Source organism: Gigantopelta aegis, chromosome 15 (assembly GCF_016097555.1).
Source record: "Gigantopelta aegis isolate Gae_Host chromosome 15, Gae_host_genome, whole genome shotgun sequence".
Classification (NCBI taxonomy): Eukaryota; Metazoa; Mollusca; class Gastropoda; order Neomphalida; family Peltospiridae; genus Gigantopelta; species Gigantopelta aegis.
The window spans coordinates 12373691-12386360 of NC_054713.1; the positions used below are offsets into that span (position 1 = coordinate 12373691).

At 39.8% G+C, this 12670-nt stretch overlaps 1 protein-coding gene across 1 annotated transcript in view; it reads left to right on the forward strand.

Moving 5' to 3' along the window:
* The window catches only part of LOC121390363, a 310647-nt gene that overhangs the window by 277292 nt on the left and 20685 nt on the right, over positions 1-12670 (forward strand). Inside the window, exons 121-130 of the mRNA XM_041522159.1 lie at positions 1947-2212; positions 3375-3569; positions 3848-4031; positions 4847-5001; positions 5687-6007; positions 6988-7156; positions 7932-8134; positions 8457-8643; positions 10008-10178; positions 11912-12322. Of these exons, the coding sequence (XP_041378093.1) occupies positions 1947-2212; positions 3375-3569; positions 3848-4031; positions 4847-5001; positions 5687-6007; positions 6988-7156; positions 7932-8134; positions 8457-8643; positions 10008-10178; positions 11912-12322 (2262 nt within the window). The remainder of the gene's footprint in view (positions 1-1946; positions 2213-3374; positions 3570-3847; positions 4032-4846; positions 5002-5686; positions 6008-6987; positions 7157-7931; positions 8135-8456; positions 8644-10007; positions 10179-11911; positions 12323-12670) is intronic.

Consider the following 12670-nt stretch of genomic DNA (forward strand, 5'->3'; position numbering starts at 1 on the left):
ATTGGCCGCAATAACTGGTCTAACTAGACAAATCTCTCGGAAAAGGATGATGCAACTAGCTTGTACCACGCCCCCATTACAGATTTATATTGAAGCTTTATTAGTAATGTTAGTGAAAGTGTTAATTTTTAAAACAATGTTCTAATTTACTTCTGCAGAACTATATGTGACCTGTAGGCGTAACTTTATTCAACCATTCAGCAATCGCTAAAATTTAGGTCAGACACACCCGTGGTCTAACTATGGGATACACCACGGGTAAAATCAAAGGGACCGACACCTAAGCGTGGTACAAAATTATAATATTTTATTATTTTATCACATATTAAAATTATAATATTTTATTATTTATTACATATTAAAACTAATATTTTATTATTTATCACATATTAAAATTATAATATTTTATTATTTATCACATATTAAAAATAATATTTTATTATTTATCACATATTAAAACTAATATTTTATTATTTATCACATATTAAAATTATAATATTATATGATGGGCCTCAGTCACACACTGGTTAAGCTATTGTCTCATATAGGCTCTTGGTTCCCTTCCCAATACTTCTCTCATGCTAGCCTCTAACAATTAACCATTGACCCCTGTCCTGGATAAACAGTCCAGATAGTTCAAGTGTGTGAACAAGATAGCATGCTTGAACCTTAATTGTATAAAAGCACCAAAAAAAATGAATTTTTTTTTTAAAACATATATATATATATATGTGTATGTGTATGTGTATGTGTATGTGTATGTGTATGTGTATGTGTATGTGTATGTATATGTGTGTGTGTATATATATATATATATATATATATATATGTATGTATGTATATATATAGTATATATATATATAGTATACCTTATTGTATGTTAAATGGGTCATTAATTAGCACTACTTCCAGTGTCTTTATTTAACGTTTATAGAATGATTCAATCAAGTGTCAGTATACCAAACAGGTTGGATCCACCTATCTCAGTTGATAGACTGCATACATGCTCATTAGGGGGCTTGGGCTGAAGGATCAAATCCCCCCCAGTGGACCCGTTTCTCTGATTAAGCAGCCTTTGCCCATCAGTTGATATATCAAAGGCTGCGTTATGTACTGTACTGTGAGAAAGTGTTAATAAGAAAGAAATGTTTTATTTAACGATGCACTCAACACATTCTATTTACAGTTATATAACGTCAGACATATGGTTAAGGACCATACAGATATTGAGAGAGAAATAAAAGATTTCTTCCTCTTCTAATGAAGGAAATGTTTTATTTAACGACACACTCGACACATTTTATTTACGGTTATATGGCATCATACATATGGTTAAGGACCACACAGATATTGAGAGAGGAAACCCACTGTCGCCACTTCATGGGCTATTTTTGATTAGCAGCAAGGGATCTTTTATATGCACCATCCCACAGACAGGATAGTACATACCACAGCCTTTGTTAACCAGTTGTGATGCACTAGCTGGAATGAGAAATAGCCCAATGGGTCCACCGACAGGGATCAATTTAGACCGACTGCACATCAAGCGAGCGCTTTACCACTGGGCTACGTTCCGCCCATCCTCTGCTAATGAAAACATGTTGTGGTTTTCCTCTGACTACATGTGAAAATTACCAAATATTTAATGATTAACAAATCAATGAGCTCTAATGGTGTCGTTAAAGAAATAAACTTGGTAACAAACATTCCTTTCCTTTCTTCTCTCACGCTTTACACCCAGCATTACCACCACCATATTTCCAACACCTAATTAATAGCCACTGATTAAATCACCATGTTTTTTCTTTCAGGCTGTTTCCTTCACCGCCCTACACCAATTAATAGCCACTGATTAAATCACCATGTTTTTTTCTTTCAGGCTGTTTCCTTCACCTCCCTACACCAATTAATAGCCACTGATTAAATTGCCTTGTTTTTTCTTTCAGGCTGTTTCCTTCACCTCCCTACACCAGTTGGAGAAGCTTGTCCTGCAAACAGCATGCCGTTCGACGCAGATGGGTGGAGCTTCTTGAATACGGACAAGGTTTACGAGACGAGTGACCACAAGCTGAAGCTCTCGTATAGTGAGAAATATGTTTACGTTGACAGGGATGAGCTCGGTATAAAGCTGACACGAAGTCCGGGAAAAGACTTGATGCTGTCAGGAGCCTACTACAGACACGCAGACATGCTTCAGGGAGGACAGTACAAGGTGAAGTCTTCAAAGACAGTTTGTTAAAATTGGTTTTGTTTAACGACTCGCTTGATGCGCGGTCGGTATGGGATCGATCCCCATTGGGCTATTTCTCTTTCCAGCCAGTGCACCACGACTGATGTAACAAAGGCTGTGGTATGTACTATCCTGTCTGTTGCATGCTAATCGAAAAGAGTAGCCCATGAAGTGGCGACAACGGGTTTCCTCTCTCAATATCTGTGTGGTCCTTAACCATATGTCCAACGCCATATAACCATAAATAAAATGTGTTGAGTGCGTCATTAAATAAAACATTTCCTTCATTCAAAGTAGGTGGCTATATCTAATGAACTTAGAGAGGTATTAATTTATAAGCATGACAGATACATGTAGGTGGCTACATCTATTGAATACTGTGAGGTGTATATTTATAAGCTAGATCAAAAAGTAGGTGGTTAATATCTATATATGTCTGTCTGTCTGTCTGTCTGTCTGTCTATCTCAGAGCTCAAACTTAAGAATTTGTCTTCCACGGCAAATTTTTTTAAAATTTCCATGGCTGAAACTGCCCAGCGACTGAAATTTTTTTAAAAGTGACATTTGCAGCATAAACATGACTGAAAGGTTATTTTGTTGCATGAAGACATATTTGAAATGTGCAGATGTTAAATATTGGCAGATAATGTACACCAGGTGTATACATTTTGCCATTGTTGAGGAGTTTTACAGGTTGCACAAAAGTGCCATCGGTGAGGCTCTCTACCTACAGCAATTTATATCTTAATGACAACAATGCTGTTGTTAAGTTCAAGCCCTGTATCTATCTATTTGTCCATCTATCTATCTACCTATCTACCTACCTACCTATCTACCTAGCTTTCTATCTATCTGTCTATCTGTCTATCTGTCTCTATCTCTCTATTGATCTGTCTGTCTGTCTCTGTTTCTGTCTCTCTCTGTCTCGCTCTCTGTCTGTCTCTCTCTCTCTCTCTCTCTCTCTCTCTCTATCTCTATCTCTATCTCTATCTCTATCTCTATCTCAATCTATCTATCTATCTATCTATTAACGTTTCAATCAAAATTCAATATATCCCCATTGAACAGGATCGTACATTATTCAATGTTGCAGCAAAACCATGAAGTAAATGAACTCTTCATATATTTGGTATTACATTTTTAGCTGAAAATAAAAGCTGCTAAACCAACTCTTGATGCTGGTCAGAAGTTGAAAACAGCTGACCAAGTTGTGACATCTGTGATATTCTGGGACGGACCAACAAAACTGGACTATTTCTTGGATCTTGACTACACTCCAAAACATAACTTAGAAGATAACAGTTGTGCATGCTGTGACAATGAACCAGTTGATATAGAGGTATCTGTAGTATTTATAAATTAGTCATCTGATAGATATTATTTTCAGTATTTATAAATTAGTCATGTTCTGATAGATATAACTTTCAGTATTTATAAATTTGTCATGTTCTGATACATATTATTTTCAGTATTTACAAATTACTTGTGTTTGGATACATATTACCGTAAATAAAATGTGTTGAGTGCTTCGTTAAATGAAACATTTCCATCATTCTATAGTCAGGACACATGTCAGAGTTCATTCTTGAATCATTGCTAATTCGTTTCTCTTTCCAGACCTGTCTTTGTGACTGTGTGACCAGGACACGTGTCAAGAGAAGCTCGGATACCGAATACGAAGTTAAAAAGCTGAGCAAAGAAAATCTAAAAAAACTGAAATCGACTGGGAAACTGACACCGGATATCACTGTAGAAAAAAAACAAGATCGTCACAGATCTTGTGGTCTGCAGGTTTATGGAGGTTAGAAAAGCTTATTGTTATAGTTATGATCTGATGGATAGAAGTATTTCAGTATTTACAAAATTAGTAGTTATATTCTGATGGATATAGGTATTTTCAGTATTTACAAATGTTATGTTCTGATGGATATATATAGGTAATTTCCGTATTTACAAACTAGTTATGTTCTGATGGATATAGGTATTTTTAGTATTTACAAACTAGTTGTGATCTGATGGATAGAGGTATTTTTAATATTTACAGACTAGTTATGTTCTGGTGGATAGAGGTATTTTCAGTGTTTACAAACTAGTTATGTTCTGATGGAGAGAGGTATTTTCAGTATTTACAAACTAGTTATGTTCTGATGGAGAGAGGTATTTTCAGTATTTACAAACTAGTTATGTTCTGATGGATAGAGATATTTTCAGTATTTACAAACTAGTTATGTTCTGATGGATAGAGATATTTTCAGTATTTACAAACTAGTTATGTTCTGATGGATAGAGGTATTTTCAGTATTTACAAACTAGTTGTGATCTGATGGATAGAGGTATTTTCAGTATTTACAAACTAGTTATTTTCTGATGGAGAGAGGTATTTTCAGTATTTACAAACTGGTGGATAGAGGTATTTTTAGTATTTACAAACTGGTGGATAGAGGTATTTTCAGTATTTACAAACTGGTGGATAGAGGTATTTTCAGTATTTACAAGCTGGTGTATAGAGGTATTTTCAGTATTTACAAGCTGATGGATAGAGGTATTTTCAGTATTTAGAAACTAGTCGCCTTGTAATAGATGAAAATGTGGCTTGAATCAAACGTATAATTGCAGGAGAAATGAAGAAGATAGTGGCTTGGTGCGCATCATCAGAAAAACTACAGGCACCTTTGGTTGAGCAATACGACCTTGACTTTGACCCTGCTGATGACTTCCACGATTACACCTTGAACTTTTTAATCAGCAAAGATGAGTCCAGAGCATCAGAGGTAAAGGGCTATACAGTTTTTGTATGATAACACCGCCATGTTCGCAGGATTGGGGGGGGTGTTCGGGGGCAAAACAGTTTATATCTAGTATTAACTTTGTCTTTTCAACATCACCTATCCTCAAACTAGTAAGGATAGTAGTCTGGTTCAAACATCCCAACAGCCAGATTCTTCTACTTTACTTTATTACAAAGGTAACCTTTAAAACATGCCGGGGTGGGATGTAGCCCAGTGGTAAAGTGTTTGCTTGATGCACGGTCGGTCTAGGATCGATCCCCGTCAGAGGACCCATTGGGCTATCTCTTGTTCCAACCAGTGCCCCACCACTGGTGTAATAAAGGCAGTGGTATCTACTATCCTGTCTGTGGGATGGTGCATATAAACGATCCCTTGCTGCTAATTGAAAAGAGTAGCCCATGAAGTGGAGACAGCGGGTTTCCTCTCAATATCTGTAAGATCCTTAACCATATGTCTGACGGCATATACCTGTATAACCGTAAATAAAATGTGTTGAGTGTGTTGTTAAATAAAACATTTCCTTCCTTCCTCTCTCAATATCTGTGTGGTCCTAAACAATATGTCTGACGCCATATATAACCGTAAATAAAATGTGTTTAGTGCATCGTTAAATTAAACATTTCCTTCCTTCCTTTAAAACATGTCAGTTTTGTTGCCACTATTTCAGGAAACGTGGTGCTTCAGTGTTTTCATAGACGGAGACTTGGCAACTAAGAACTGTGGTGTTCCGTATCTGTCCAAGTCCACTCGGCTCATCTTCGCTGCGTGGAATTACAAGAACAGCATGCCTCATAACGTTAACGATCTAAAAGGATTCCCCAAAGTGTGGAGCGCCAAAGCTACATTCAGAGACTTGGTTTTGCCCCCTGACAGTAGTCACCTGTGTCGGGTTGGTGCGCCGTTCCGTGGAGGAAACAATGCAATCATCGCATACGAAGCAGGAATCGGTTCATCGCCACTGACGGACAACATATCACAGTTTACCAAGGTAATAACGTTTATTTAGATGGGGGTGGAATGTAGTCCAGTGGTAAAGTGCTTGCTTGATGTGCGTTCGGTCTAGGATCGACCCTGGTTGGTGTGTCCAATGGGCTATTTCTCGTTCCAGCCAATGCACTACGACTGGTATATCAATTAAGGCTGTGGTAAATGGACTAATTTGTCTATGAGATGGTGCATATGAAAGATCCCTTTCTACTAATGGAAAATTGTAACTGGTTTCCTCTCTAAGACTATATGTCAAAATTACCAAATGATTACTAAATCAGTCCATGTGCTTTAGTTGTGTCTGTCATTAAAGAAAACAAACTGCAACTTTTATTTAGATGTGCTTCAATTTTTATGAGGCAAGAACTGGCGCCGTCAGTAGAATGCTTTCCCGAGGTGCTTGGGTTGTAGCATAAATGTATGGTATATAGGCAAGACAATTAACACCAAGGAATTCTTGTGTTATTAATTATTCTTTGTTATTATCATAATAATAACCTGGGGCCTAATTCATTAAACTCTCACAACTTTGCGATCTCTCAGTCAATGCTAAAAGACTTGTAAAGAGATTACTCTGTTTAGCAGATCCTAAGAGACCTTTGTGAATTCGGCTCCTGAACTGTTTCTATTAATCAAATTATTAAGATGCGGGATTTAGCTCAGTTGGTTGAATGCTCACCTGTGGTGCTTGTATCACATGATCGAACCATCTTGGTGGATCCATTTAACTGATTTTTCTCATTGCAACCAGTGCACCACAACTGGTCAAAGGCCGTGGTATGTGCTTTCCTGTCTTTGGGAAAGTGTATATAAAAGATCCCTTGCTGCTAATGAAAAAATGTAGCTGGTTTCCTCTGATGACTATGTGTCAGAATTACCAAATGTTTGACATCCAATAGCCGATGATTAATAAATCAATGTGCTCTAGTGGAGTTGTTAAACAAAATAAAGTTTAACTTTTATTCGTATTATTTTATACAGGTAAAGAGCACTTGTGTTCCGTGTGACCGGCCTTGTGATCATTTCGTTTGCGAAACAGACTGCAAAAATGACACAACAGAACTGATCAAATTTCAACTTGACGGCCTAGCTCTTGCAACTACGAAGGTCATTGACGGCAAGATCGAGCCAATAGCCTACTTCCTAACAGGTAATGTTGACCAATCAGCTGCTGTAAGATGAGCAAGTAGCTTAATTTTACAAAGTCTATAAACTGGCTTCGGTGGTGTAGTGGTTAAGCCGTCGGATTTAAGGCTAGTAGGTACATGGGTTCACATCCCAGTACCGGCTCCCACCTTTAAAGCGAGTTTAGCAACTCAGTGGGTAGGTGTAAGACCACTACACTGACTTCTTTCCCACCAACCTCTAACAACTAACCACTAACTCACTGTCCTGGACAGACAGCACAGATATCTGAGATGTGTGCCCAGGACAGCGTGCTCGAATATTAATTGTGTATAAGCATGAGAATAACTGTAAAGGAAATGACTCAAAATGGCTATAAATAGAAGTATGAACACTTTGCTAAAGGCTGGTAGGTACTAGTTTTACATCCCAGTACCAGGGGCGGGATGTAGGTCAGTGATACAGCGCTCACTTGATGCGCAGTCAGTCTAGGATCGATCCCAGTCAGTGGGTCCATTGGGCTATTTGTCATTCCAGCCAGTGCACCACGACTGGTATATCAAAAGGCCATGGTATATACTATACAGTCTGTGGGATGGTGCATATAAAAGATCCCTTGCTGCTAATCAAAAAGAGTATCCCATGAAGTGGTGACAGTGGTTTCCTCCTTCAATATCCGTATGGTCCATAGCCATATGTCCGATGCAATATAACCGTAAATAAAATGTGTTGAGTGTGTCGTTAAATAAATCGTTTCCTTCTTCTTCATTCCACCTTCCATTTTTTTTTTTTTCATACAGTAAAAGCTGTTTTGGCGTCTGGTGTATCGGCTGTGGCATCATCGGAAAAGTTCAACATTGACATCACTGATCCGGTATTCAACGCAAGTTACTTGCTGTATATCGACGTTGGGCAGGGCAAGTATAGACCCACAAGATTCCAGAAATCGAACAACACCATCAAAGTCATCTGGAAATGTGAAGATGACGAAAGCAATGTCATGGTAACATTATGTTTAGATGATTTCAGTGGTTTTTTAAGTGCCAAACAGCTATATAGGGTTGCAAACAAATCACAGCACATTTTTATATGGATTACAAATAATATAATTTTGGTTGGAATAATGAAGTTACATGGTGAAAAGATTTCAGGCCAGCTAATCTTGCCCGAATATATATCTCTTATCTCATTTTTGCCTGAATATATATCTCTTATAATTTTTTGGCTGAAATTGAGGATTTGGTTTAGCACTGTGAGGGGCAGTTGCCCTCTCCTTCCCCCCCCCCCCATCTTGTACACTTATGATTCTTTTTGCTGCCCGACAGGAATACCAGTGGGCTATTGGCACTTCGGTGGGCGCACAAGATATTCAGAACTACACCTCTACTGGGGAGAAGGCGACCGGCACAAACTCTGACCTTGAAGGTGTCCTGAAGGACAAACAGACTTACTATATCTCAATCAAGTGTACCAATGGAGCGGGGATGACCACAACATATGAAGATCCTGAAAGTATGCTGGGGGTTTTTTTGTGGGGTTTTCGGGGGGGGGGGGGGGGGGGGGAGGGCGTGTTAATATATATATATTTTTTTTTTTGGGGGGGGGGGGAGGGGAATGACCACAACATATGAAGATCCTAAAAGTATGCTGGTGTGGGGGGGGGGGGGGGGGGGGTGGGTGTTATTATTTATTTATTTTTTTTCTTCTATTTTTTTTGAGGGGGGGGAGTGGGAATGTGGTCCTTAACCATATGTCCGACACAATATAATCGTAAAATAAAATGTTTTGAGTGCGTCATGAAATAAAACATTTCCTTCTTCTTCCATCTAACCTTGGCAAAAAAAACATATCAAGTATTGTAAGAATGAACAAAAAAGAAGAAAGAAAAAAAACTCTGACATGAGATCAATCCATTACTGTATAGTTGAACCACAACTAATTGTTTTTTTGTTGTGGATTCTTTAGAGAATATTCTAATTGCATCCCTCTCCTTTGAGAGAGAGAGAGAGAGAGAGAGAGAGAGACAGTCAGACAGAGTGAGATAGACAGTATAGACTGGCCTCAGTGGTGTCATGGTTATGCCATCGGACATAAGGCTGGTAGGTACAGGGTTCGCAGCCCGGTACCGGCTCCCACCCAGAGTGAGTTTTAATGACTCAGTGGGTAGGTGTAAGGCCACTACACCCTCTTCTATCTCACAAACCACTAACAATTAACAACTAATCCACTGTCCTGGACAGACAGCCCAGATAGCTGAGGTGTGTGCCCAAGACAGTGTGCTTGAACCTTAATTGGATATAAGCACGAAAATAAGTTAAAAGAAAGAAAGAAAGAGTATTGGAGAGAAAGAGAGTCATAATGTTAGAGAGAAAGAGTGGGTTATAGAAGAGAGAAAGAGGGTGAGAGTATAGGGGAGGGAGACAGAAAGACAGAGACAGAGACTTTGATTGACTAATTGTTTTGTGGTTGTGACTCTACAGATATAAAACCGGCCTCGGTGGCGTAGTGGTTAGGCCATCGGTCTACAGGCTGGTAGGTACTGGGTTCAGATCCCAGTCGAGGCATGGGATTTTTAATCCAGATGCTGACTCCAAACCCTGAGTGAGTGCTCCGCAAGGCTCAATGGGTAGGCGTAAACCACTTACACCGACCAGTGATCCATAACTGGTTCAACAAAGGCCATGGTTTGTGCTATCCTGCCTGTGGGAAGTGCAAATAAAAGATCCCTTGCTGCTAATCGGAAAGAGTAGCCCATGTAGTGGCGACAGCGGGTTTCCTCGCAAAATCTGTGTGGTCCTTAACCATATGTCTGACGCCATATAACCATAAATATAATGTGTTGAGTGCGTCGTTAAATAAAACATTTCTTTCTACAGATATAACAGTCATGTATGTGCCCCCCAAAGCGAGTACAGTGCCCACACAGTTGGAAGGTGTTACGGCGATTCCAGGAAACGTCATACCAGAGAATGCCATGGAGTCCTCGGACCAGAACAGTGTTAGTGCATCATGGGAAGTTAGCCCTGACCCAGAGGTCGAAAGATACGGTAATTTTAAGTACTGATTAAATGTTAGATGATATGGTTATAGTGTTGTGTAAATGTTAAGCGATATGGTTAGTGTAGTTTAAGTGTTATTATGTCATGATATATACTTAATTACATTGAAAATGTAGTTATTACGCATCATTGTATATTTTTAACACTACATGTAACAGGGTTTTTTTACCATCAAGTTGTATATTTTATGTACTTACAACTTATTGCTTACAGAGCTGGTTTAAGGGGCCTGCAGCAGGAAAATAAATGTACACATCACCGCGCAGGAACCATAGCATGTGCTACATCTGCTACTAGGATAAACCGGTTCTGATTGCTTATGTTATCAGTTTTAGCCAATCCAGTGTGTATGTATGTACCTTGAAAAGCAAGGCCAGTGATTTTACAATATCGGGCTTTCTTCCAGAAAATAATTAGAGGATATGTAATAAACACAAAGCAGATCATCAGTGTGCCTACTGTGTTATGGGTTTGAAATCTTGTCAGATTGGAGCTGCATTTCATGTACATCTCGCTTGATGCGCGGTCAGTTTGGGAGCGGTCCCCGTCAGTGGGAGGGGCGGGACGTAACCCAGTGGTAAAGCTCTTGCTTGATGCGAGATCGGTTTGGGATCAAAGGGACTGGTACATCGAAGGCCATGGTATGTGTTATCTTGTCTGTGGGATGGTACATATAAAAGATCCCTTGCTGCTAATCGGAAAGAGTAGCCCATGAAGTGGTAACAGCGGGTTTCCTCTGTCAATATCTGTGTTGTCCTTAAGCATATGTCCGACGCCATATAACTGTAAATAAAATGTGTTGAGTGTGTTATTAAATAAACCATTTCCTTCCTTCCTTCATGTATATTTTCAAATATCAAACAGTGGTGTGCTTACTATAATCTATTTTAAAATTACAGATTTTAGGGTATGTAATTCCTTCATACCCTCTGGCAGAAACCCTGAATATGTATATATTGTATGTATTGAGATGCAGCTGGTCTGAATTGATCAGCCATCCCAGCAGGCCTTTTACATTGGGCCATTGATGGCCCATCATCAGCCCGCTGATGGTTGCCGATGTCGGCCCACAGTCTTTTTTTTTTGCTCGTCCTTACGGAAGTGGTCCGCAGTCGGTTAACAACATTAAACTGATATCGGCACATCAATGACCCACCATCGATTCAGTCATTGACATGCTGTTGGTTGCCAACATCAGCCCATCGTCCTTTTCACTCATCCATACAAAAGTGGACCATTGTTGGCAAACAACATTAAATAGATGTCAGCCCATCGGGTCAACCGTTGGCATTTTGTCAGTTGCCAATGTCGGTCCGGTGTCGGTTAACAACATTAAACCAATGTCAGCCTATCAATGGCCCACCATTGACTTAGTCATTGGCATGATGTCGCTTGCCAATATCAGCCCATAATCCTTTTGACTAATACATACAAAAGTGGACCATTGTTGGCAAACAACATTAAATAGATGTCGGCCCATCGGCTCAACCATTGGCATTGTGTCAGTTGCCAATCCATACAAAAGTGGACCATTGTTGGCAAACAATATTAAATAGATGTAGGCCCGTCGACAGCCCACCATTGGCAATCTGTCGCTTGCCAATGTTGGCCCACTGTTGATTGCCAACATGGATATCATGGACTTTGTACCATAATACAGAACTATATATTGTCCTGTCATTACACCTCTAGTTCTATTTTTCTGTTTTTGTTTCCTTCAGATATTTGTGTTGGCAGCTCACCCACCTTCAGCCAAGACGTGCTTCCATGCGTCTTGGTTGCCTTGGACATCGCAGGCACCGCAGAGATCAAAGACGGCTGGCTGTGGGTCAGTGGAACTCAGTTCCGCAAACTGAACAACTATCGTCCCGGCAACACGGAGAACCAGCCAACGAGCAGAGCATCGTTCAGAATGCCCCCCGGGTCAGTCCTTTACATCTACATGCAGATCTGCAACGCGGCTAATGCCTGTGACACCAAGCTGGTGGGGACGAAGCAGGTGACGAGTGAGTCGACCGAGATACAGACATGTGTTGGTGGACGACCCATTGAAGTAGTGCTCAACACTGGCACGGGAGTAGGGCGTCGGCGTCGCGCGGTCAATGCGGGCATTAAAATTGTCACACCGACAGGTCAGTTCACGCTTTGGTAAATCTTCCAACCATTACCTCCCTATTTAGTATTATTATTAGTCCCCTACCTGTCCAACTGGACTACAGGTCTCTTTCCTTCTGTCTGTCTGTCTGTATATCTGTCCATCCATCTGTCTGTCTATCCATCTGTCCGTCTGTCTGTCCCACATATGTTTTCCGGATGTTTTTTTTAGAAGACTTTGAGATATTGAGCTGACATTTTGACATTCTGTATTATTATTAGTCCCCTACGGGTCCATCTGAAAGGAACTATATTTCATCTTTGTCCTTCTGTCTGTTTGTCCATCCGTCAGTCAGTTCGTCTGTCTATCCATCTGTCTGTCTGTC